A 26,843-nucleotide genomic window follows, 5' to 3' on the forward strand; every position below is an offset into this window, starting at 1 on the left:
TAAAGAAGGCATTCCGGGGGTAATGGTGAGGGTCGTGGCCCTCGCGATTGTGTGTAATCCTCAGGAACAGCCCTGGAAACTGGAGGGATTATTCACATTTGCTCTACAGAAGGAAAAAGGAGAAAGCTAAATGCTGGTCTAAACATTATGGCAAATATCAGGCTCAGCAAGGAAACATAACTCGTTCTTTTGTCAGATACGGTCCTTTGTTTTCACAGACATTTAAAACACGTGAGACTGGAGTTTTCGTTTAAAAGTAAGAGGGAGAAAAATCCCAGGAGTGCTTTGCCTTCCGAGACAGCTTCTATTCAAAGCATATTCTGCCACTGATGAGTAGGACTCATATTTTCCAAATACATAAAGACATTTTTACGAGTTGATTTTGTGTTTTGGAACTTGCAGAATGTACGCTTTATAAATTGTCTTCCTTATTTTCCTCTGACTTTGAGAACACATAACTGTTCTACTTTCCTATTTACGACTCTATGCCCTGGACTCCCTTTGGCGGCAGACACAAAAATAATTGCTAAAACGGAACAGTTTTACTAAAACTGTACATTTCATCCTTATGCGGCATGATATGCAAATTTATCATCAGAAATCGATCAGCTTTCTTTCACTTCTATAGCAGGTGAGGATGAATTTCTAAATAGAAAAGTGTACAGTGGAATTTTATAATATTTTCTTAGTTCCTGTTACTTATCAGTATTTGATGTTGTATCGATTTTAAAATGTAATTATCTGTACAACTTGAAATCTGAATATAAATAATTCCAAGATTCACTTAGAGTAACTGGAACTCAATAAATCTGAGACATAAAAATGGCTTGTTGGGCTTCCCTGGTGGCGCAGTGGTTGAGAATCCGCCTGCCGATGCAGGAGATACGGGTTCGTGCCCTGGTCCGGGAAGATCCCACATGCCGCGGAGCAACTAAGCCCGTGAGCCATGGCCGCTGAGCCTGCGCGTCTGGAGCCTGCGCTCCGCAATGGGAGAGGCCACAACAGTGAGAGGCCCGCATACCGCAAAAAAAAAAAAAAAAAAAAAAAAAAGGCTTGTCTTACAGGCTAGTGGCCTGACGGGAAACCAGCACAAAGGCATTTTTGTTGACTGGTACCTCTGAAGCTTTATATGCACTTTAATGTTAGTATTTTATCATTTAAGATAGAAATGCACTACCATTCTTCATCTAATTTACAGCCTTTTCACACCAATGATACCTTCCAGCTTTGAACAGGTGTAAAACCTGTGCTAACTGATTTGTCTGGTTATGGAAACTTTCCTGAATGGTATACTTGGAGACTATTTGAGTAAAGTAGAACCTGGAATTCAAGACTCATCATTACCACTTGTGAAATGACTTAAAATACTCTCAGTATTTTAAAGATTTATAAACACATTTAACTATGTGAAGAGTAAGATTTTGATGGTAATTTGGACCTTTAAAGAAATTGTGTGTGTGTTATGTATACACATACATGTGATTTCTGAATTTGGCACGAAAATTATTAAATGATTTCAAAGCAGATTAGATCTACAAGATATTGGAAGGCGCATTTGTATAACAAAGAAGGATAATTGGCAAGGAAGGAGTAACAGCAGTAACCTGAAATTCAACATAAAATGCTACAAAATGAGTTCACGAGAAGGCAGAGTAAATGTCTACAAACTTGTGAAAATGCCAACATTTATCAAAGAAATGTTATCACAAATGTCACATAAAATAACATAGAGGTAATACTATCGAGTTCCCATCCCAAATTTCCCCTTGCAGATTTATAAATCCAATATCAATTAAATGCTAAATAATAAGAATAGAAAAATGTATGTCAAAATAATATGGATAAGACACAGGAGATTTTTGAAAGTAAGCTATTTATGCATTTACATTACTCACTGAAGCTCCAACCCCAATTCTGAGACACATGACAATTATTCCGAAACCTCGATTTGCATAAAAATTATACATAGATTTTCCTGAAGTGAAGATTCTGATATATGTGGATGGAGCCTGACAGTCTGCACGAGGGATAAGCCTCAGTGTGATGCTGGTGTTGCTAATCCATGGGCCACACTTTGAGTAGCAAGGATCTATGCTCTCTGAGGAAGAGTAAACTGGATTTCTTTCAAGTGGCCGATTTTGCTAGATCGGAAGGATAGTTTTAAGCTTGTGATTTTCCCTCTGACTAGAACATGGAGAATAATAGGTCTTTGTGAAACGCTAACACTCAGCTCCCTACGCTTCCTGTCCAGGAAGTCTGAAACAAGCAGGGGTGAAAGTGAGTGAGTGTGCATATGTGTGTGTGTAAGTGCACGCACACCCAGGGTACAATAGTGCCCTCACACCTGCATTAAGGGAAGTGTATCAGCAACTCTCCTGTGAGCTCCCTCGGTTTAAACTTGAATTCCTCTAAGCACACAAACTTTAGAGAACTGTCAGGTTCAAATCTGCCCTGTCTCTGAGGCTAAGCCCCAGCTTAGTTCACACGTTTCAACATTTTCCGTGTGGATGCCGTGAAGGTTGCCTGGAATCTGGAGATAAGCCCAGGATTAGTACTGCTTTAAAGTCATCATGAAGTCTTGTTAGAAGCCTCAGTTAAGTTGTTAAATGTATTTCTGAGAGCTTACTGGGAAAAAAAAAAAAAATATATATATATATATATACATTCACTAACTTTGGTAAGCATCAGATAGCAAAAACATGGTGTTGGTTTTGAAATTTTACCTGTAGGCCTGCACCGTCCTGTTTTTATAGACAGTAGGCTTATGTTCTGAGACTAAAACAACACTGTTTACCAAGCTCATTTCGGGAAGAATATCTAAACTGAGCAGTGCTGGGATATTCATTTTTTAAAAGCATTTTGATAACTGGGTCAGCTGGGTAAATTCAAGCTGATTTTTAGAAAGAACTTTGCAGTGATTTTATAATTCAAAAATACTTTAGTATTCTTTTCTCTATTGCTATGAAACCAATTCTACAGAATTCATCAATCATAGAATGATTACATTTTTTGGAATTATGAATTCCAAGAGACGTTATACTTGTGCTATTAACATGGCTAACATGTTGGCTTTCCTTTTTTTTTTTTTTTTTTCATGTGTAGCTATTCTACTGACCTGGAAGACATAAAATATAAAGCAGTAATGTTTGATTAAGTCTTGTCAAAATTTTATTGCCTTTAGCCAAAGGATATTAGAGAATATTCAGAAGAGCTATAGTGCAAAGGTGTTAAAATGCATACTGAATAGACTTGGAACTAGAATATATTTCTGAAAATAAATATGAAGTGCAACATTTCAGAAATAATCTCCTGAAGGAGGCCAAAAATAATCCCCTATATTTTCTTGTACTTTAAAATTTGTCTAGCCTACTTAACTTGATTTTTAAAGAACTGGTGGAAAATACTCGGATTTCTGGGTTGTCCAAAAGTAAAAAAAAAAAAAAAAAAAAGCATAAAGTATAATAGCTTTTAACAGCATGGCTATGAATCATATCTGACTAAAAAGCAGAGAAAACTTCTTTGCCTTAGAGGCCCTGGAAACAAGAGATGCCTGGAAATATCTTCCTTCTCTTACAATAGTAAAAATCCTGAAAGGAATTTTTGATGAACATTGAGGTCACTGACATAATTTAGGGAGGTGACATGTTCTATTTACCCTCCTTTTGTTGAAACTCTAAAATTTCATTTTTCTTCAATACCCGTATAAACTACCTGCTTATTAGTAAAATTGGAGATTTTTTTAAAAAAATGTTAATGCAGTCCTAATTTTCCCATTTATAACAACATGTTATAAATGACCACAATTTGTCTTCATATGCCTTCTATGAAGGCATGACTTCTAAAGTACTTCTGTTGCAACCCGGGTTGTGGGGGCGAGGTGGTAGGTGATAGGTAGATGCGTAGATGATGGATGGACACATAGACAGAGGATTGACTGATTCAATTTTGTGAATAAGATTTCATTAAATTGAGAGGATCTCCTCACAAAAGTACGTAGAATATTGAGGCTGTGTTTCCAAACAGTATTTGGGGAGGAGTGGTCAGAAGTTGAGAGCAGTTGCTCTCTTGTGGAGCACAGTTCCTTGAGCCATGAAAGCAGGTCTTCATCACAACCTCCCGGGAGGAGGTACTTAGATAACTAATGAGTTACTTATCCCCATTTTGATAAGGAATTTGAGACACCACGAGGTTAATTTACCCAAAGTCATACAGTTCATAGTTGGTATCAGGATTCTAACCTGTGTTTACCATGTTGATTTTCTAGATTTCTCACAATTCAGAAATCAGGAGTGATGCTTTTAGGTTCACCTAAACCCTAATATTTTATCAGAAGAGATTTTGTAATCTGAAACAAAAATTTGAAAGAAGGGCTTCTCTTATTCCATGCACCTTTAGAATTATGGTATATTCTAAAAGATTTGTGGAAGTATTTTTATCACATGTCTTTCAACGTTTACTCTTACACTATAATCAGGCTAGTAAAATGAAAAGCAAGATTCAAAAAGCTTTCCCATTTGTAAATTTAATGATCATAAAATACTACTTTCAACTTGATAGTTCACAGGAATAGAGTAACTAAAGGAAACATTTACGAAGGCATTAAAATAATGATTATCCTTAAAAATGTCCCACAGGAAAGTCAAAATCACCATTACTCTCCCAACCAATCCTTTTTGTGTTGCTTCATGTCACTAACAGCAATGACATGGACCATCCAGAACACACTTCCTTCCTGGGTAACATTCTAAGCAGAAGGGACAGTCTATCAAAGTCGCTACTATACAGAGGTGATAATGATTTAAACTCAAGACAAAAGCAGATGCCACTATTTTCTCCCTCTTTAAAGACTTTCAGCTGAAAACTACCTTTGAGAAATATCCAGCAAAAACTCTACAAACCACACGGTACTGCTACCAAGTGTTTCCTACTTTGTTACCCCCAGGTCAAAATTCTGCTGTAGGAAATAGTTTACCAAGACAAAGTTAATTATGTAGAAAATTGTCCACAGATACACTGTCTTATTTCTCTTGGTACCAGTCAACCAAAAAATGTCATTTAGTTGGTGATGTGTGGCCCCAGATCTTTATCCCCCTTTTCATTCTTTTATTTAAAAGCAAAGTTTTAGCTTTAACACATGAAATGCCTATTTTTAGCCTGAGGTAGTAATGACTGCTTTGAAATAAGTAGCCTCAATTAGAATAAAAAAGAAATCAGTGTGTTATTTAAATTAATTTTAAGTAATACATTTAATTTAGGTACTTATTAGATACTGATTTAGATACTTACTGAACACACAACTATATAAGCAATGCAAGGCAAAAACTACTTTGAAATCAACCTAAATTACCAAGTTTGTAGTTTACTATTTTAATAGAACAATAGACAACCTATTTTTTTTTTTTGGCCTATGAACTTCAACACATATGAATTATCGGCAAACCCTGAATCAGTTTTTGAAGTGAATCATTTCAGACAAAAATGCTAAAAGAACCGCAAAGCTAACACACCAAGCAGTTTTACTTCTACAGAATTTTTAAGTACTACGAAGAAAATGTTTCTGTTGCAAATGAAATTTCCAAAACTTCAATCAATCCATAGGATCTCAAGATGCATGTTCTTGAAGGCATGATAACACGCAAACTCGTTTCCTGCCACTCTTTCTTACACACATACAGTACAGTTAAACAGAGCTCCTTCATGCAATGAAACAGAAGGTATATGAATATCTTTAGAAAAGGTTTCCGCCTCTCTGCTCACACCAGCCAAGAAGAATTTTACTTTCCCCTATTTAGAGTGAGTATGATTTATCAAGTCCTAATCTCAAGAAACTTTCTATAATCTTATTTCCCTGACTTATAAACCAAATTGTGTTCATGAGAATAGTAAAAAAAAAAAAAAAAAAAAAAAAAAAAAAAAAAGAGTAGAACTGTGTCAAATTTTCTAATACACTGCATTCCAGGCCTTTCTGCTGTTGTTATTGTTCAGATATGATAAAATAGCTAAAATTGCCAAGTAAAAATATTTATTTGTGTTACTTATAATTTCCAGTATTTATGAAGTAACACAAGCACAGCCTGGAGAATGTATCACACTGGTAAATAACGGAGCAGATACTTTTCAGAAAGGGGAACAGATTTTCTGGTTATACTGGAATATTTCACCATTCATATGTACTTACCATAACATATTTTACAATGTTTGTCCTGAAGCTGAAGGTAGAATTTGAGGCATTCTGCCAATACCTCTCTAATTTACAACAGAAATGTAATACAAATTTCTGATAGGTACCCAAATGATGCCAATAACTTTCCGTTCAATTCCTTTTGCATTTGGTCAACATTTTATGAAATCACAGCATCACAACATAGACAAAACTTTATCATCTCCTTTCAGATAGAATTAGAAAGAAACCATCACAATGATCGTCTGCCGTATTTTAAAAGCCCGTAATGATTATGTAGGTGAGAAGAGAATCACAAAAAATATTATTCACAATATCTTACCTCTATCACTGAAGTCATCGACCAGGATGATTTCTGCAATCAGACTTTCTGGGGTTCGGTTGATGATGCTGTGGATGGTCCGGAGGAGTGAAGTCCAGCCTTCGTTATGGAATGGGATAATGATGCTGGTGTTTGGTAGCCTTTCCAGGTACATCTTGTGCTTACAGCTGGAGATGACAGAGGAAGAAAAGGCTATGTCAGATACAAGACTGTAATATGTCTTATACTGCCATTGACCCATTGTGTTATCAGACAACTGTGAAAATTAGACTTTGCCTAGTACTTTCCCAACCAAAGCTTCTACATCATCATACTTACTCTACCCATTCCTGGAATTCTTTAATGATCTCCTTTCACACTCACTCTTAATGATATAATTATTTATCCTCTTTTATACCAGTGGCTCGAAAACAAGGTAAGAAGTACACCTGTGCTTCTTGAAATGTTGTGCTCTTGTTAATATGTTCTCTAATAGTAATATGGATAAATAATATGTATTAACATCATTTCCACTGGGCACACAGCTAATGTTAAACTTTCCAGGAAAGTTTGGAAATTTAACTTCTGCAATATTTATGACCAATTAATCAGTTTTGGTTGTGGTCTGTTTCCACAGCTGGGCAGTATTTTAGGCTCTAGGGGAGAAAAGAGTCTTAAAGTGAAATAAATGAAAATTTAATCTTAAATAATCACACACTGATGCAACTGCATGATAAGATTACATTAAGATCCAAATCATGACACTATCACATTCCTAATGAAAACTATACAGAGAAATCTCATGTTGCTGTTCTCACTGTAAAACAATCTGAGATGCCAAATAGGAAGTAGGTTTTAAATTCTGGCATAGTTTAAAGCAATTTAGTATATGTCACGGCTATTCTTTCAATATTCGTGATTTATTTAAGTAATTTATAAGCCACATCAGGGCAGAAAGCTGGTCTCAAATCTGATTTAATTCTTAGTTCAGCACTGGTCATAGTTGCCCAAGCTTTATTAAAGATAATGAATTAATTTAAGTTTGTGAAATCTTTAAGTTATTTCAAAACTAAAATAGGATAAAATTTCAATCAATTACTAAATTTAGTAATTTTTCTGGTATGGATAACATGAAAACAAACAAACAAAAAGAGAGTGGAAATCTGGAAAGAAACACAGTTTCTGTTTAAATACAGGAACATCTATTATTTCATCTTTTGCCAAGACACTGGCTACTGTTTAGTCCAGATATTAGAGTGTGAATTTGAAGTATGCATAGATTCTACCAAGATGTAGAGAAATGTACCAGCATATTCAAAACATTACTTAAAATATGGTTTTTTAGTCAGTTATCTCAACACTTCATTTTACTATGATCTCAATAGGATATCTTAAATATCACTGTAGATATAAAACAAAGAGATCTTGCCTTGCAGCTTCAGATAATAGAATATAATGTAATTAAAGCAAAAAAAATTTAACTATCCTGGAAGATAAAATAAAATGAAATAATTTAGACAAATAATTTAAATATAAAATATAGGCATTTCTTTTTTATCTTGTCCTTTTATTATCAATTATTTAATCTAAATTTTAAAATTTGTAACAGTATTTATCAAACAAGAGATTTAGAGGTTTTCAAGTACAATGAAAAGCATTGGAAAAGACCATCAAAAGGATACCATGAAATGGGCATGAAAATACTAGAAAAAACCATGAAGTTCCTTGTAGGATAACATAAAATAATTTTAAAAAGCAATATATCAAACAGATCTGTCAGTGATTTCCAAGAGAGTGTAGTGAGATGGATGCTTTCACACCTAATGCGCAAATCTGGAAAAGAGTGCTAAATTAATTCAGCACATCTCATCACACTTAAGTAGAGCCATCCATCCTTCTCAACAAAGAGAGGAGCCCAAGACAAATGTGCTTTCCTGTATCAATACTCAGGATAATACAAAACACCATACCTAACAATGCTCTGGGAATGTAACTGATATCCCCAAGAAGGCAAATCAGTTTTTAAACATTAAGAGGAGACACTGTACATATCGCTTGCTTATTAATTAAATAGGAATTGCATTCAGAGTAATACATGATAAGCAATCAATAGGCTTAGGGCTTTAAAGAGATGTTTAACAGCGATCTACAATCCATTCAGAAAAAAGGCAGACACAAGAGAATGCAAGACTAATCATGTGCAAAAAGGGTTTTCCCTCATAAAAATGTTTTCAGTAATTTCTGTGTAAGCTCAAATTATTACCACACAGGGGAGGTGAAAATATCCTTCTATTCATTCATGCTCTCAAGTCCCAAAGATTTGCTGAGGGTTTTCTCTAAGCCAGGAGGCAAAGTGGACATAAAAGAATGAAAAAACCCTACTCTCCAACTTTAAGACGTTTACAGTACAATAGGGGATACAGAAGGGTAAAGAGACAATTAAAACGTTAAAGGGGAATCAATATGTAGAAGTATAACAGGGTGCCATACAAGCATTTGAAAGAGGTCCCTGAACCAATTCGCAAAGTGCTACAGAAATGCAAGCGAGAGTTAAGAGTGGCCTGCAAAAGACCAGTTCGAGCTATATTTAGGAAAAGAACTGATATGACTTAGTAACTGTCTGGGAGAAAGAGTTAAGGAGGACTCCCATGTTTTGGACATGGGCAACTGATCTATGAAATACAGACCTACATCAGAGCACAGTGTGTAAGGGGCATTTGAGGGTTGCAAGGCTTCAGGGTAAACATGAGTTCAATTTTGACCACATTAACTTTGAGGTGTCAAAATGATACCTAGTTGAACATGAAACCAGCTCTTCTGCTCCTTTCCTGTTTGCCCATTTCTCTTCCCCTCTAAACTTGAAAGAAACTAATTAAAGGAATGAGATCAGTAAGCAACTGAAACCAACTACTGACTTAACGGTCTCCTGAATGCACACCATGCCTTGCCTAACCTGGTGATTCTTTTCCTAGATAAAAAGAAGAATGAGGAATGAAGTAGTTAAAGAATCACGGGCTCTCTGCCTCTAACAATCCCCTTAGCTATCCTGCTGGCAGATCACGCAGGCAAGATGACATGTGAAGAGAGAGTCAGCCAGTCTGCACGCAATGGAGATGCAGAACCCAACCTCCTGCCTTGACGATTCCCTGAGATTCCTCCCCCTTTTCTCCTGTAAAAACTGTCACGGCTGAGCAGAATCTTCAGAGCTGGTCTCTGAACAAAAGTCCACCTTCTCCCCAGATTGCCAGCTTTTCTGATTAAAGCACCTTTCCTCTCTACTGACACTTGCCTCTCGAATGATTGGCTTTTGAGCAGCAAGTAGCTGAACGTGAGTTAGGTAACAGAGCAATCGTATATATGATATACACATCTATCTGTCTGTGTATGTACCTATGTGTGTATATCTATCTATGTGTATATGTGTATATGTGTATTGCTCAGAAAAAGATCTGATGTACAGGAGGAACAGTGATAGGCTCTAGCATTGATGCCAGGGCACTGCCACTATCTCCATAGCATCACCATCCCAACACTTGCCAAGAGGATCCTCTGATAAGTACCAGCAGATAGCCAACTGAATGTGCTCTCTCATCTCTGAAAAAGGGCAGATCAAAAGTTCTGGGGCAAATGAATGTCCCTAGCTTCAAGATGATGGAGGAGTGAGACGTGGAGATCACCTTCCTCCCCACAGATACATCAGAAATACATCTACACGTGGAACAGCTCCTACTGAACACTGGCAGAAGACCTCAGACCCCCCAAAAGGCAAGAAACTCCCCCACGTACCTGCGTAGGGCAAAAGAAAAAAGAATAAACAGAGACAAAAGAATAGGGACGGGATCTGCACCAGTGGGAGGGAGCTGTGAAGGAGGAAAAGTTTCCACACACTAGGAATCCCCTTCACTGGAGGAGACGGGGGATGGTGGGCAGAGTGGGGGGAAGCTTCAGAGCCACAGAGGAGAGCACAGCAACAGGGGTGCAGAGATTCATGCACAGAGGATAAGTGCCGACCAGCACGCACCAGCTCGAGAGGCTCGTCTGCTCACCCGCCAGGGTGGGCGGGGGCTGAGGCTCGGGCTTCGGTTGGATCCCAGGGAGAGGACTGGGGTTGGTGGCGCTAACACAGCCTGAAGGGGGCTAGTGCGCCACGGCCAGCTGGGAGGGAGTCTGGGAAAAAGTCTGGAGCTGCCGAAGAGGCAAGAGAACATTGTTTTGGCGTGCACGAGGAGGGGATTCAGAGCACCGCCTAAACGAGCTCCAGAGACGGGCATGAGTGGCGGCTATCAGCACGGACCCCAGAGACAGGCATGAGATGCTAAGGCTGCTGCTGCGGCCACCAAGAAGCCTGTACAGGTCACTCTCCACACCTCCCCTCCTGGGAGCCTGTGCAGCCCGCCACTGCCAGGGTCCCGGGATCCAGGGACAACTTCCCCGGGAGAATGCACGGCGCGCCTCAGGCTGGTGCAGCGTCATGCTGGCCTCTGCCACCGCAGGCTTGCCCCGCATCAGTACCCCTCCTTCCCCCCCCCGGCCTGAGTGAGCCAGAGCCCCCGAATCAGCGGTTCCTTTAACCCCATCCTGTCTGAGCGAAGAACAGAGGCCCTCAGGTGACCTACACGCAGAGGTGGGTCCAAACCCAAAGCTGAAACCCAGGAGCTGTGCGAACAAAGAAGAGAAAGGGAAATCCCTCCCAGCAGCCTCAGGAGCAGAGGATTAAATCTCCACAATCACCTGGATGTACCTGCATCTGTGGAAAACCTGAATAGACAACGAATCATCCCAAAATTGAGGCGGTAGACTTTGTGTGATTTTGTCTTTATAACTTTGCTCTTACCATTTGTCCTAGGGTTCTGTCTTTCCACTTTTTTTTTTTTTTAGTATTGATTATTAGCGCTTGTTATCATTGGTGGATCTGTTTTGTCTGTTTGGTTGCTCTCTTCTTTCTTTTTTTAATTGCTTTTTAATTTTTTCGTTCTTTTTAATTTTTTTGTACTTTAATAACTTTATTTTATTTCTTTCTTTCTTTTTGTCTCCCTTTTCTTCTGAGCTGTGAGGCTGAAAGGGTCTTGGTGCTCCGGCCAGGTGTCAGGCCTGTGCCTCTGAGGTGGGAGAGCCGAGATCAGGACATTGGACCTCCTGGCTCCATGTAATATCAAACAGCAAAAGCTCTCCCAGAGATCTCCATTTCAATGCTAAGACCCAGCTCCACTCAACAACCAGCAAGCTCCAGTGCTAGACACCCTATGCCAAACAACTACCAAGACAGGAACACAAGCCAACCCATTAGCAGAGAGCCTGCCTAAAATCATAATAAGGTCACAGACACCCCAAAACACACCACTGGACACAGTCCTGCCCACCAGAAAGACAAGATCCAGGCTCATCCACCAGAACACAGGAACCAGTCCCATCCACCAAGAAGCCTACACAACCACTGAATCAACCTCACCCACTGGGGGCAGACACCAAAACCAAAAGGAACTATGAACCTGCAGCTTGTGAAAAGAAGACCCCAAACACAGTAAGTTAAGCAAAATGAGAAGACAGAGAAACACACAGCAGATGAAGGAGCAAGATAAAAACCCTTCAGACCAAACAAATGAAGAGGAAATAGGCAGTCTACCTGAAAAAGAATTCAGAGTAATGATAGTAAAGGTGATCCAAAATCTTGGAAATAGAATGGAGAAAATACAAGAAATGTTTAACAAGGGCCTAGAAGAACTAAAGAGCAAACAAACAATGATGAAAAACACAATAAATGAAATTTAAAAGTCTCTGGAAGGAATCAATAGCAAAATAACTGAGGCAGAAGAATGGATAAGTGACCTGGAAGATAAAATACTGGAAATAACTACTACACAGCAGAATAAAGAAAAAAAGAATGAAAAGAATTGAGGACAGTCTCAGAGAATTCTGGGACAACATTAACCACACCAACATTCGAATTATAGGGGCCCCAGAAGAAGAAGAGAAAAAGAAAGGAACTGAGAAAATATTTGAAGAGATTATAGTTGAAAACTTCCCTAATATGGTAAAGGAAATAGTCAATCAACACCAGGAAGTACACAGAGTCCCATACAGGATAAATCCAAGGAGAAACACACCAGGACACATATTAATCAAACTATCAAAAATTAAATATAAAGAAAAAATATTAAAAGCAGCAAGGGAAAAATAACAAATAACATACAAGGGAAACCCCATAAGGTTAACAGCAGATCTTTTAACAGAAACTCTGAAAGCCAGAAGGGAGTGGCAGGACATATTTAAAGTGATGAAAGGGAAAAACCTACAACCAAGATTACTCTACCCAGCAAGGATTTCATTCAGACTCAACGGAGAAATTAAAATCTTTACAGACAAGCAAAAGTTAAGAGAATTCAGCACTACCAAACCAGCTCTACAACAAATGCTAAAGAAATTTCTCTAGGCAGGAAACACAAGAGAAGGAAAAGACTTACAATAACAAACCCAAAACAATTAAGAAAAGGGTAATAGGAACATACATATTGATAACTACCTTAAATGTAAATGGATTAAATGCTCCAACCAAAAGACATAGACTGGCTGAATGGATACAAAAACAAGACCCATATATATGCTGTGTACAAGAGACCCACTTCAGACCTAGGGACACGTAAGGACTGAAAGTGAGGGGATGGAAAAAGATATTGCACGCAAATGGAAATCTAAAGTAACCTGGAGTAGCAATTCTCATATCAGACAAAATAGACTTTAAATAAAGACGATTACAAGAGACAAAGAAGGATACTACATAATGATCAAGGGATCAATCCAAGAAGAAGATATAACAATTGTAAATATTTATGCACCCAACACAGGAGCACCTCAATACATAAGGCAAATGCTACCGGCCATAAAAGAGGAAATTGACAGGAACACAATCATAGTAGGGGACTTAAACACCCCACTTTCACCAATGGACAGATCATCCAAAATGAAAATAAATAAGGAAACACAAGCTTTAAATGACACATTAAACAAGATGGACTTAATTGATATTTATAGGACATCCGATCCAAAAACAACAGACTACATTTCTTCTCAAGTGCTTGTGGAACATTCTCCAGGATAGATCATATCTTGGGTCACAAATCAAGCCTTGGCAAATTTAAGAAAATGGAAATCATATCAAGTATCTTTTCTGACCACAACACTCTGAGACTAGATATCAGTTACAGGAAAAAAATCTGTAAAAAATACAAACACATGGAGGCTAAATAATACACTACTAAATAACCAAGAGACCAGTGAAGAAATCAAAGAGGAAATCAAAAAATACCTAGAAACAAATGACAATGAAAATACGACGACCCAAAACCTATGAGATGCAGCAAAAGCAGTTCTAGGAGGGAAGTTTATAGCAAGACAATCCTACCTCAAGAAACAAGAAACTCCTCAAATAAACAACATAACCTTTTACCTAAAGCAATTATAGAAAGAAGAACAAAAAAACCCCAGCATTAGCAGAAGGAAAGAAATCAAAGATCAGATCAGAAATAAATGAAAAAGAAATGAGGAAATATAGCAAAGATCAATAAAACTTAAAGCTGGTTCTTTGAGAAAGTAAACAAAATTGCTAAATCATTAGCCAGACTCATCAAGAAAAAAAAAAAAAGGAAGAAGACTCAAATCAACAGAATTAGAAATGAAAAAGGAGAAGTGACAGTTGACACTGCAGAAATACAAAGGATCATGAGAGACTACTACAAGCAATTCTATGCCAATAAAAAGAACAACCTGGAAGAAATAGACAAAGTCCTAGAAAAGCACAACCTGCCATAACTGAACCAGGAAGAAATAGAAAATATGAATAGATCAATCACAAGCACTGAAATTGAGACTATGATTTAAAATCTTCCAACAAACAAAAGCCCAGGACCAGATGGCTTCACAGGCAAATACTATCAAACATTTAGAGAATAGTTTACACCTATCCTTCTCAAACTCTGCCAAAATATAGCAGAGGGAGGAACACTCCGAAACTCATTCTACGAGGCTACCATCACGCTGATACCAAAACCAGACAAAGATATGACAAAGGAAGAAAACTACAGGCCAATATCACGGATGAACACAGATGCAAAGATCCTCAACAAAATACTAGGAAACAGAATCCAGCAGCACAGTAAAAGGATCATACACCATGATCGAGTGGGGTTTATCCCAGGAATGCAAGGATTCTTCAATATACGCAAATCAATCAACGTGATACACCATATTAACAAATTGAAGGAGAAAAACCATATGATCATCTCAATAGATGCCGAGAAAGCTTTTGATAAAATTCAACACCCATTTATGATAAAAATGCTGCAGAAAGTAGGCATAGAGGGAATTTTCCTCAACATAATAAAGGCCATATATCACAAAACCACAGCCAACATCATTCTCAATGGTTAAAAACTGAAACCATTTCCTCTAAGATCAGGAACAACACAAGGCTGTCCACTCTCACCACTATTATTCAACATAGCTTTGGAAGTTTTAGTCACAGCAATCAGAGAAGAAAAAGAAATAAAAGGAATCCAAATTGCAAAAGAAGAAGTAAAACTGTCACTGTTTGCAGATGCCATGGTACTATACATAGAGAATCCTAAAGGTGCTACCAGAAAACTACTAGAGCTAATCAATGAATTTGGTAAAGTAGCAGGATACAAAATTAATGCATAGAAATCTCTTATATTCCTATACACTAATGATAAAAAATCTGACAGAGAAATTAAGGAAACACTCCCATTTACCATTGCAACAAAAAGAATAAAATACCTAGGAATAAACCTACCTAAGGAGACAAAAGACCTGTATGCAGAAAACTATAAGACAATGATGAAAGAAATTAGATATGATACAAACAGACAGAGAGATATACCATGTTCTTGGATTGGAAGAATCAACATTGTGAAAATGACTCTGCTAACCAAAGCAATCTACAGATTCAATGCAAACCCTATGAAACTACCAATAGCATTTTTCACAGAAGTAGAACAAAAAACTTAATAATTTGTATGGAAACACAAAAGACCCCGATTAGCCAAAGCAATCTTTTTTTTTTTTTTTTTTGCGGTATGCGGGCCTCTCACTGCTGTGGCCTCTCCCGTCGCGGAGCACAGGCTCCGGACGCGCAGGCCCAGCGGCCATGGCTCACGGGCTTAATTGCTCCGCGGCATGTGGGATCCTCCCGGACCAGGGCACGAACCCGTGTCCCCTGCATCGGCAGGCGGACTCTCAACCACTGCGCCACCAGGGAAGCCCCCAAAGCAATCTTGAGAAAGAAAAGCAGATCTGGAGGAATCAGGCTCCCAGACTTCAGCCTATACTACAAAGCTATAGTAATCAAGACAGTATGGTACTGGCACAAAAACAGAAATACAGATCAATGGAACAGGATAGAAAGCCCAGAGATAAACCCACGCACATATGGTCACCTTATTTTTGATAAAGGAAGCAGGAATATACAATCAAGAAAAGACAGCCTCTTCAATAAATCGTGCTGGGAAAAGTGGACAGCTATGTGTATAAGAATGAATTTAGGACACTCCCTAACACTATACACAAAAATAAACTCAAAATGGATTAAAGACTTAAATGTAAAGCCAGACACTATAAAATGCTTAGAGGAAAACAGGCAGAACACTCTATGACATACATCACAGCAAGATCCTTTTTGACCCACCTCCTAGATAAAAGGATATAAAAAGAAACAAACAAATGGGACTTAATGAAACTTAAAAGCTTTTGCACAGCAAAGGAAACCATAAACCAGATGAGAAGACAACCTCAGAACGAGAGAATATATTTGCAAACGAAGCAACTGACAGAGGATTGATCTCCAAAAGTTACAAGCAGCTCATGTAGCTCAATATCAAAAAACCAAACAACCCAATCCAAAAATGGGCAGAAGACCTAAATAGACATTTCTCCAAAGAAGATATACAGATTGCCAACAAACACATGAAAGGATGCTCAACATCACTAATCATTAGAGAAGTGCAAATCAAAACTACAATGAGGTATCACCTCACACCAGTCAGAATGGCCATCATCAAAAAATCTACAGACAAGAGAACAAACATATGGACACCAAGGAGGGGAAAGCAGTGGAGGGTGATGGTGGTGCTGTGATGAATTGGGAGATTGGCATTGACATATATACACTAATATGTATAAAATGGGTAACTAATAAGAACCTGCTGTATAAAAAAATAAATAAAATTTAAAAACTAATAGAAAAAAAAATCAATAGTGAACTTTAGGTTGAATTAGTTCTCTTTTATCAATAAACTGAATTAACCTGAGCCTCATCCAAAGCTTAAAGTACCTGTAAACAAATCGCTCTGTAGAAGAAAGTGAGAAAAGCAAAAAAAAAAAAAAAAAAAAAAAAATCTGCAAACTATAAATGCTAGACAGGGTGTGGAGAAAAGGGAACACTCTTGCACTGTTGGTGGGAATGTAAACTGGTGCAGCCACTATGAAGAGCAGTATGGAGCTTCCTTAAAAAATTAAAAATAGAAGTACCATAACCATATGACCCTGCAATCCCACTACTGGGCATATACCCTGCGAAAACCATAGTTCAAAAAGAGTCATGTACCACAATGTTCATTGCAGCACTCTTTCCAATAGCCAGGACACGGAAACAACCTAAGGGTCCATCGACAGATGAATGGATAAAGAGGATGTGGCACAGATATACCATGGAATATTACTCAGCCATAAAAAGAAACAAAGTTATTTGTAGTGAGGTGGATGGACCTAGTGTCTGTCATACAGAGTGAAGTAAGTCAGAAAGAGAAAAACAAATACCGTACGCTAACACATATATATGGAATCTAAAAAAAAAAATGGTCTTGAAGAACCTAGGGGCAGGACAGGAATAAAGATGCAGATGTAGAAAATGGACTTCAGGACATGGGGAAGGGGAAGGGTTAGCTGGGATGAAGTGAGAGTGTGGCATGGACATATATACACTACCAAGTCGTGGGAAGCAGCCACATAGCACAGGGAGATCAGCTCGGTGCTTTGTGACCACCTAGAGGGGTGGGATAGGGAGGGTGGGAGGGAGATGCAAGAGGGAGGGGATATGGGGATATATGTATATGCATAGCTGATTCACTTTGTTATAAGGCAGAAAATAACACACCATTGTAAAGCAATTATCCTCCAACAAAGATGTTAAGAAAAAAATAAATGAATGCTCCTAGAGCAAGTATCAAGCAATGAAGTTGGGGGATAAGCAGTCCTATGGTGAGACATATCTGAGGTGTTTTCTATAACATCTCCCGGGATTTTCCAGTGAGATGGGGCCTCAGTTGCCCACAAGGATAAGCATCAGGCCAGCACCTTTTACTGGCTGTTTTCCCTTCCCTGTCTTACTTCTTCACCCTACTTCGCCAGGTTCACTCTGTGATTACCTCTTTAAAACTATTGCAGACAAATCTGTCTCAGAGTCTGCTTTAAGGGAATCCAATCTTAGACATAGGCGTATAAATTATAAATTATACTGTCCCTTGAATACAGAGTGATGGTCCAAATTCCCTAAGAAACACAATTATTTCTGTAGTGTTATGAAACTTGTAGTTTGTTACTCCTGGAGATATTTTTAAGTAATTTTAAAAATCTGTCACAGGTACATTTTACACTTTCTTTGAACTTTTTGATTATCACTGATACTCTGTTCAGAGTCTACTCTATGCCTACGAAATACAGCCATCAGGACTATTTTTATATGTACAGTGAGTACACATAAAATCATGTACAGAAATTACATTAAAAATAGCCTTGGGCTTCCCTGGTGGCGCAGTGGTTGAGAGTCCGCCTGCCGATGCAGGGGTTATGGGTTCGTGCCCCGGTCCGGGAGGCTCCCACGTGCCGTGGAGCGGCTGGGCCCGTGAGCCATGGCCACTGCACCTGCGCGTCCGGAGCCTGTGCTCCGCGACGGGAGAAGCCACAGCAGTGAGAGGCCCGCGTACCGCAAAAAAAACAAAAACAAAAACAAAAACCTTAATCTAATTAGTAGACTATTAGTAGTAAAGTTACCTTCTTTACATAGATGTCTGTAATTAATTTTTTCAATTAGACCACACTGAAAACTCATATTTTGTGCTTATAATTATTCCTGAAATATTGAAAAATCACAGTTTATACATTAGACTATCGAGGTTTAAATGATGGCTTTGCCACTTACTACCTGTGTGACAACGGGCAAATTATTTAACTACTATAAGGCTAGTTTTCTCACGTGGAGCAATTAAGTAGCAAAAAGTTATACCTTCTTCATAATGTGTAATAAGAATCAAATTAGATAACCCATACAAAGTACTCAGTACAGTATTACATCTGATAATAGCAAGAGTTTGATAAATACTATCATTATTACTGTTGCTGTTATTGTTGTTACTTTAACAGTTACTGTTTTACCTGTCAAGTCCTCTGTGGAAGGAGCTAGGAAACTAGGAGAGATGGCAATTGCATGAGAGAAAGTGAGAGACACTTATGATACAAAGATGAATAAATTACCGTTTCTTCCCTTAAGGATTCACAGACCAGTGGACAAATATATAAAATTATTAGACTCAAATGAGACAAGTGACATAATAGATGGCACACAGGCAATGAAAAGCCCAAAGGAAGTATGGTTAACTTTGTCTGAAAGAATTAGGGAAGTCTTTATAGATGAGTCTGTATGTTGAGAACAGATCATGTACGATCTTGAAGTGATTCTAAGAAATCTGGACATTAGCGTGCAGTCAATGTGAAGTATTTCACATATTGTTAATGATGAGGAAGACAGGATCACGTTTACATATTCCTCTGGCATCTGGGCAAATGATGCACCGAAGACAGCAGAAACGAATGGAAAAAAGATTAGAGACTGTAATACTCTGGGCAAAAATAATGAGGGTGCTGATCTGATTTTTTTTTTTTTTTTTTTAAATTGCGGTACGCGGGCTTCTCACTGTTGTGGCCTCTCCCGTTGCGGAGCACAGGCTATGCACCTGATTTTTTACTCTAAGGAAAATCAGCCTGTTTGTGATGGTGCCTGAACTGATTAAATTATACTTAGTTATTCTAGCACTTAAGCTGCTCCAAAGGAAATTGAATTCACTCTCAACGTCAGCCATTGGATTGGCCAAGTTGTGGTCCAGATGACTGCTTCTCATTATGACTAGAAATATTGAAGAGTATCCAGGGTTTTATTAAGAATCTGCACCCTGTGTATTTTAGATTTAATCTCAAGCCAGGCTGAGAATGGGAAATTTGCAAAATGGGAAGACAATGTGGCACTGTGGAACTGTGTTGAAGAAATAAGTAAAATGTAGTCAGACAATTTGTATGCTTATGGTTACACATTTATAGGCAGCAAATTTATAAAAAGAAAATAGGGACAATTTAAAACATTTGTTGCATTAAGTTTATAGGAATATGGGTGAAGATGCCTGTATTATTGCATTTCATATTGCTGTATTATTTTCAAATAAGGCTTCACAAAATTAACTTGTTTAGGAATGGCTCAGAGATGAGGACATGCCTTTGTTAAGTAACAATTTATCTTAAATGCACCAGAGAGATGAAAGAAATAGTTTAAATTCTTAAAAAACTACTTGTGAGAAATGACAAATCATGAAGGCATTTTAAAAGCTGACAAAAAACCAAATCAGTCTGTAAACATTCTGCTAAAGCATTCACAGTAATGAAAATAAAATTCAGTAGACAATTTCTCATAGGCTTCTAAGTTTCCCCAAAATAGAACACACGCATTTTCTGATATTCTATATTGGCATTTAATAAACTGAGAGATTTAAAAATAGATTTAGTTTAACAGCATTGTTTATTTTAAACATGCTTAACTGTCATTCCTTTCAGAGTTACATTAATTTATCTTCATAATTTCATTGGTTTCAGAAAATATAAGTGGTTCTTTTAACTATAGGAATAAGCTAATTTTTTAAAAAAATAGAGATGTATGAAATAAGTACGAGACTTATTTGTCATTATTTTTGTCTATAATAGATATTTTATTGTTCATGCAAGAATGTCAACCTTTATATTGTTAGCGTTTAGATAAACTTGCATTTAAGGTTCTTAAGAACTTCATAAACATTCTTTCTCACTGCCTAAGCCTGAGTATTTAGTTTTGGACACAGTGTCAAAACTCACATTTTAAAAATTCAAATTTTCAGACTGCAAGATTTGACTAGAATGTTTGGATGAAAGTATTTGCATATTTTAATCCTTAGATCATTCTGTTAGCTTATCTAAAGTATGACTTTATTTTTTGTTTTACTGGATTTTTCTATCTATTTATATTAAACAGATCAGTCAGGGTGTTATGTTATGGTCATAAATAACCCTAAATCCCAATGACTCAAAAAAGTGAATATTCTCTTTCTTGCATCTGCTTATTCATCACTGGTTTGCGAGAGGGTCTCTGCCTGTTGTCACTGAGAACAGCCAACATTTGGACCACTGTCAATCACTGTGTCAGAGGTCAATGAGAACAGTGATGGGTCTCAAGCTGATAATTAAATGGTCTGTCTCTAAAACGACATAGTTCTCTCTCCTTACAAATAACTGGTTGGAACTACTCACTTGGCATGAGGGCCCAGGAAGTGCAATCCTATATAGTGCAGAAGAATTATAGCCAGAAATAGTGGGCAAACAACACAAGTGAACACGACCATTTTAGTCTTCTGCCTTCTTTCAAATAAAAAAGGAAATAGGAAAAAGGAAACTGCCTGTTATACTGTATTATATGGAAACATTAAAGAGATTCAGTTTCTTCACAAAACAAACAAACAGACAAGAAAAACCTGATCATATCTATTCGAGGTGTCCCATCTACAGAAGCATAGCTAGCTGTAGGCACATTTTTAGAGCTGCAACCACACTTCTGGTATCATCAAGTTTAGTCCCTCATTTAATTGAAAATTGAGACATTTAGAGTTTTAGAGAATTAAACAAAAATTATTTTAACAATCAATTTGGTAAAACAGTGTAGTGGATGAAGAGGTTATACAGTGATGGGGCACTATTCCTGACCCAAAGAGTTTACAATTTTTTGAAAGGTATTTATAACACACAGCTGGGTAACACAGAGCAATGAACTAGAATCCAACATTCTTCAGTTTTGACTACACAGTCTTTTGGAAATGCCATTCTATCATTGGCCTTTTAAGACATCTTTATATTAATGCAATCAATTAAATTATATAAATGTTGTAATATTTTAAAGTGAGGTAGGCAATTACTTTATTAGACCAAACGTTTCTGTGAAATGTATTATCTATTCTCCATTAATACTTTCGGAAACAAAAATTTGAATACACGCTCTAAGAGGGCCTGGACCACTGAACCAATGGGCCATCTGGATCACTAGATTACACTATTAGGGGAATAAAATAAACAGACATTATGCCCACTATATCTAATATTCCTTTATTAGTGTTGTATATTTTAATAAAAATAGAGAGCTTTGCTATTTCCAGCTAATAATATTTCTAGCTGAGATTATCACTAAGATTTTCTCTTTTAACAAAGATGGAGTAACATGGACCATATGTACCCTTCCACTTGACCAACTAAACAGCTAGATTAAAAATATGAAACAATGGTTTTTCAAGACATTGGCCAAAAAATATAGATATCTTTAAGAAACAGGAAACAAACAAGTTTGCCTGCTTATACTCTAGTCTGAAATTCCAGGCAATGATGAAGTTAGGAGAAACCCAAGTGGATCCAAGTGATCTCCCTAAATTGTGAAAATAAAACCAAGAATCTAGGGTTATCAAAGTAGATAGAGTTTGCAGGATACAATTCTCTCTCTAAAGGAGAGAACTGTATAGAAAAAAACCTAGGAGACCTACAGAGTCCCCTTGAGCCTTCAGCTGAGTACTGATAAGTGCATGTGTGTGAAGAAACAACCCTGAACTGAGGAATGAACCACCAGAAAAGATTAGAGGGATCAATAACTCATACAGGGCATGAAATACTTCTTGTTCTCAGCAGGCATAATGGAAAAACTTATATCTCATGGAGAACTGGGTAGAGTATTGGAAAAAGGGTTAGAAAGGATGGACAATTAGCCCAAGACTAAATACAGTTCTGGTTCAACTTAACAAAGCTTTAGAGCAATACTTAACAGTATCAAACTGTTTCTAAGTAATTGTATTGTATCACAGATAAAAGCTCAATTATACTTATAGGAATATCAAAATATTTTACACCTTAAAAAGTAAAATTCAAATGTGTGACAACCAAGAGAAACTACAAACCTTTCAAAGAAGCAGGAAAATATGAAATCAAATGAAAAATCATTTAAGTGAAATTGACACAGAAATGACGCAGATGATAGACTAGGCAATGATATTAAAATAGTTATTGTGGCTGTTTTCCAGATGTTCAAGAAGCTAAAAGAATACATGAACATGTTAACAGTCACAGAAGATATTAAAAATGCCCAAATACAACTTCTAGAGAGTAAAACTATAGTATATGAGATGCAAAATACATTGGACAAAATTTAAGGCAGATTAGGTATTGCCAAAGAAAAGATCAGTAAACTTGAAGACATGAAAATAGAACTGTCCAAAACTAACAAAAAAGAGGAAAAAGGTCAGAACATAATATGAACAGGGAATGAGTATTGTGGGACAACTTCAAGAGGCCTAATGTGTGTGTACTTAAAGTATCCAAAAAGAAGGCAAGGGAGACATAAAAATGTATTTGAAGATATATATGAAAATTTTCAAGATTTAATGAAAATGTGAAGCACTAAGCTTCAAAAAGTTCAATGAAATCCGAGCACAATAAACATGAAAAAACTACATTAATGCCTACCATAATTCAACTGTTAAAATCAGTGATAAAGAGACCATCTTTAAAGTAACCAGAGAAAAAAGACACATAAGTCTAGTAGAAAACAGCTAAGAGTGACAGCAGACTTCTTGTTAAAAATGATGCAAGATAGTAAGGGAGTGGAGAAACATCTTTAAGTACAGAAAAGAAAAATTCCAAAAAAAGAGAAAAAAAATCAACATAGTTTTCTTTAGTCTATGAAAATACATTTAAAAGACAAAGGTAAAATAAAACAATTTCAGACATACAAATACTGAATGAACTCATTCATCAGGAGACCCACACAAAAGTAAATGTTACAGCAATTTCTTCAGAACAATTATATTAAATGGAAACCTATATATAGACAAAAAATAAAAAATAGAAAGCAACATAAAAGAATTTTGTGGGCAACCTGGAAGAGACAGCACAACAGATATTCTTATACTAAATAGCTCTGTTGCAAAAGCTCCATGTCAGCAAATGTAATTAAGAGACCTAGGGCTCACTTCCCCAGCCATGCCCACAAAAAGAGGGCAGGCCAACAATGTTGGACTCCAATCACCCTAACACAGCTCACATTTAGGGTGAAGGTTCCAAGGAAGACTAGTTTCCTCCTAAGATAAGGAACAAGACAAGGATGTCTGCTCTCACTACTTTTATTTAACATTGCACTGGTACTTCTCCTCAAGGAAATTAGGCAAGATAATAAAAGACATTCAAATAGAAAAAAAAGAATTAAAACTATTTCTACTTGTATATGACATTACATTATATATTCTAAATAATACACACATGCAAAAACACACACAAACATACCTGCACACAAATCAGAATAATCTCAGTTAAGTTACAGAATACAAGCTGAATATACAAAATCAAATGTACTTCTATAGATGAGCAATAAAAAATGTTAAAAATAAAATTAAGAGGACAGCATCATTTGCAATAGCATGAAGAAGAAATTACTTAGAAAAATATTTAACAAAGCAAGCTCAAGACTTGTATGCTAAGAACTACAAATCATTATTGAAAGAAATTACAGGGCCATCTAAATAAATGGAAACACATTCTGTGCTCTGGATCAGAAAACAATAGTAAGATGGAAATATTCCCCAAATTTGTGTACAGATTCAACACAATCCACATAAAAATCCCAGGTGTCTTTTTGTTTTATGACAAATTTATTCTAAAATTCATATGGTTATGTAAGTGTTATGAATCAACTGTATTCTCCATAAATTCATCTGCTTAAGTCTTAGCCTCAGTACCTCAGAATGTGACTGTATTTAGAGGTAGGGTCTTAAAAGAGGTAATTAAGTTAAAATGAAGTTATTAGGGTGGACCCTAAATCAACATGAATGGTGTTTTTATGAGACAAGAAAATATGGACACAAACAGACATCGAGAGAAGACCAGGTGAAGACCCAGGGTGAAGATGGCCATCTACATGTACATGAGAAAGGTCTCAGAAGAAACTAAACCTGCTGACATCTTGACCTCAGACTCTACCATCCGGAATCGTGAGAAAATAAATTTCTATTTTTAAGTCACACAAAATAAGAATTTTGTGGGAAAATGATAAAATTACTATTTTATTTTACTTAAATCATTTAAAAAGATAAGTGATTAGCCTATAGCAAAAATAATAACAACATAGTTTGACATTTATAACATGAGTTGAAACAAAATATATGGCAATAATAGCATAAAGGCCAGAAGTGGAGAAATAGTTATTGTGGCTGTTGTCCGGCTCTTTTACTACAAATGAAGTCATATAATATTACTTAAAAGTAGACCATGATACAGTGTTATATTCCATTAATATTCCATTAAAGCAACACTAAAATAACACAACATAAATTAAAATAACATAGTTATATCTACTATGCCCTCTCCAAAAAAGACTAAATGGAATGATTACATATGTAATTAATTCAAAACAAGTTAGAAACAGAAGAAAGGGAGAAAAGCCTTAATGGTTTACAAATAGAAAAGCAATAGTAATGCGATATATTTGGGTAAAACATATCAAAAATTATATTGAATGTAAATGGTCTAAACATGCACATAAAAAGCAGACTGATCTCTGTCTTGCCTCCAGGAAACTCATTCTTAATGCAAAGATGCAAATAAATTTAAAAGTAAATGCACAGAATATATACAATGCCAACACTAATAAAAAGAAAGCTAAAGTGGCTTTAATATAGCCAACAAAATAGATTGCAAAGCAAAGAATAGTACCAAGATATAACAGTTTATTTCTTCATAAAACGGTTAGTTTATCAGGAGGACATAACAATCCAAATATTTACGCAGGTAATAATAGAAATATATGAAGCAAAAGTTGAGAGAACTGCAAAGAAATACAGATAATCCAAAAATTACAAGAAGTTCACTCTGGATTTATTTTGAAATAACAAATCTTCATAATAATAATAAATCTTCTTTTCCAGTTAAGGTTAAAGCTTAGATTATTGATTTAAGGCCATTTTTCATTCTTTTTACAAGCACTGAATTATAGATGATTAGAATGAGCTTATTCTAAGTACTTCTTTAAATATATCAAAGTTTTGAGAAACATTTTTTTTCAAAATATTTTCTAATTTCCCTTGAAACTTCCTTTCTGATATATTGATTACTTAAAAATGTGTTTTTTACTTCCAATTGAATGGTGATATTCCTGTTATCTTCCTATCATTTAATTTTTGATTTAATTCTATTATTATGGTCAGACAATATACTTTGTATGATTTCAGTCTTTTCAAACTTGTAGTATTTGTTTTATGACCCAGGATATGGCCTGACTTGATGAGGGTTTCATGCACACTTGAGAAGAATATATATTCTGCTGTTTTGAGGTTGAGTTTTTTCTGTTTTATCTTTACATTTAATATTTCCCCTTTTCTACATTCTTTGGGTTATTTTTCCATTTTTTAGTATTCTATTTTAATGCATCCATTGTGATTTTGATGTTATTTTGCATAATATTTTACTGGTAGCTTTAGGGATTACAAAATACGTACTTTCTGTTTCAAGTCTATTTAGAATTAATACTGTACCACTTCACTTTTATATAATATACAAATTTTATTACCATATAGGTCACTTTACAACCTTCTCTTTTATACTATAGTTGTCTTATATGTTTATATACATGGAAAACCATCAGGAATATTGTATTTTTGTTTGCAACTGTCAAACATGTTTTCAGGAACTCAAGAACTAGGCATTATTTTATTGCTATTTTGAATTCTCATGTCCTTCCCTCCTCCACCTATTGCTATTTTTTTCAACACTGTCAATTAGCTGGACCATACATCTGTATAGGTCTGAGAGTTGAGTTCAGTGGGATGACAGTAGCATGTGTTTACTCCTTCTCCAGAAACCAGAATGCTGTTGGCAGACTATTAATTACAGATGTCACATACATTTTTTAAAATAAATTTATTTATTTTATTTTTGGCTGCGTTGGGTCTTCATTGGTACTCGTGGGCTTTTCTC

The 26,843-nt window shown here is 36.4% G+C and overlaps 1 protein-coding gene across 3 annotated transcripts in view; it reads right to left on the reverse strand.

Moving 5' to 3' along the window:
• The window catches only part of GALNTL6 (polypeptide N-acetylgalactosaminyltransferase like 6), a 1,725,164-nt gene that overhangs the window by 651,340 nt on the left and 1,046,981 nt on the right, over positions 1 to 26,843 (reverse strand). For all 3 annotated transcript variants that reach the window (XM_067040058.1, XM_067040059.1, XM_059071079.2), the window contains exon 4: positions 6,504 to 6,670. In XM_067040058.1, the coding sequence (XP_066896159.1) occupies positions 6,504 to 6,670 (167 nt within the window). The remainder of the gene's footprint in view (positions 1 to 6,503; positions 6,671 to 26,843) is intronic.

The sequence above is a fragment of the Kogia breviceps genome, chromosome 8 (genome assembly GCF_026419965.1).
Source record: "Kogia breviceps isolate mKogBre1 chromosome 8, mKogBre1 haplotype 1, whole genome shotgun sequence".
Classification (NCBI taxonomy): domain Eukaryota; kingdom Metazoa; phylum Chordata; class Mammalia; order Artiodactyla; family Physeteridae; genus Kogia; species Kogia breviceps.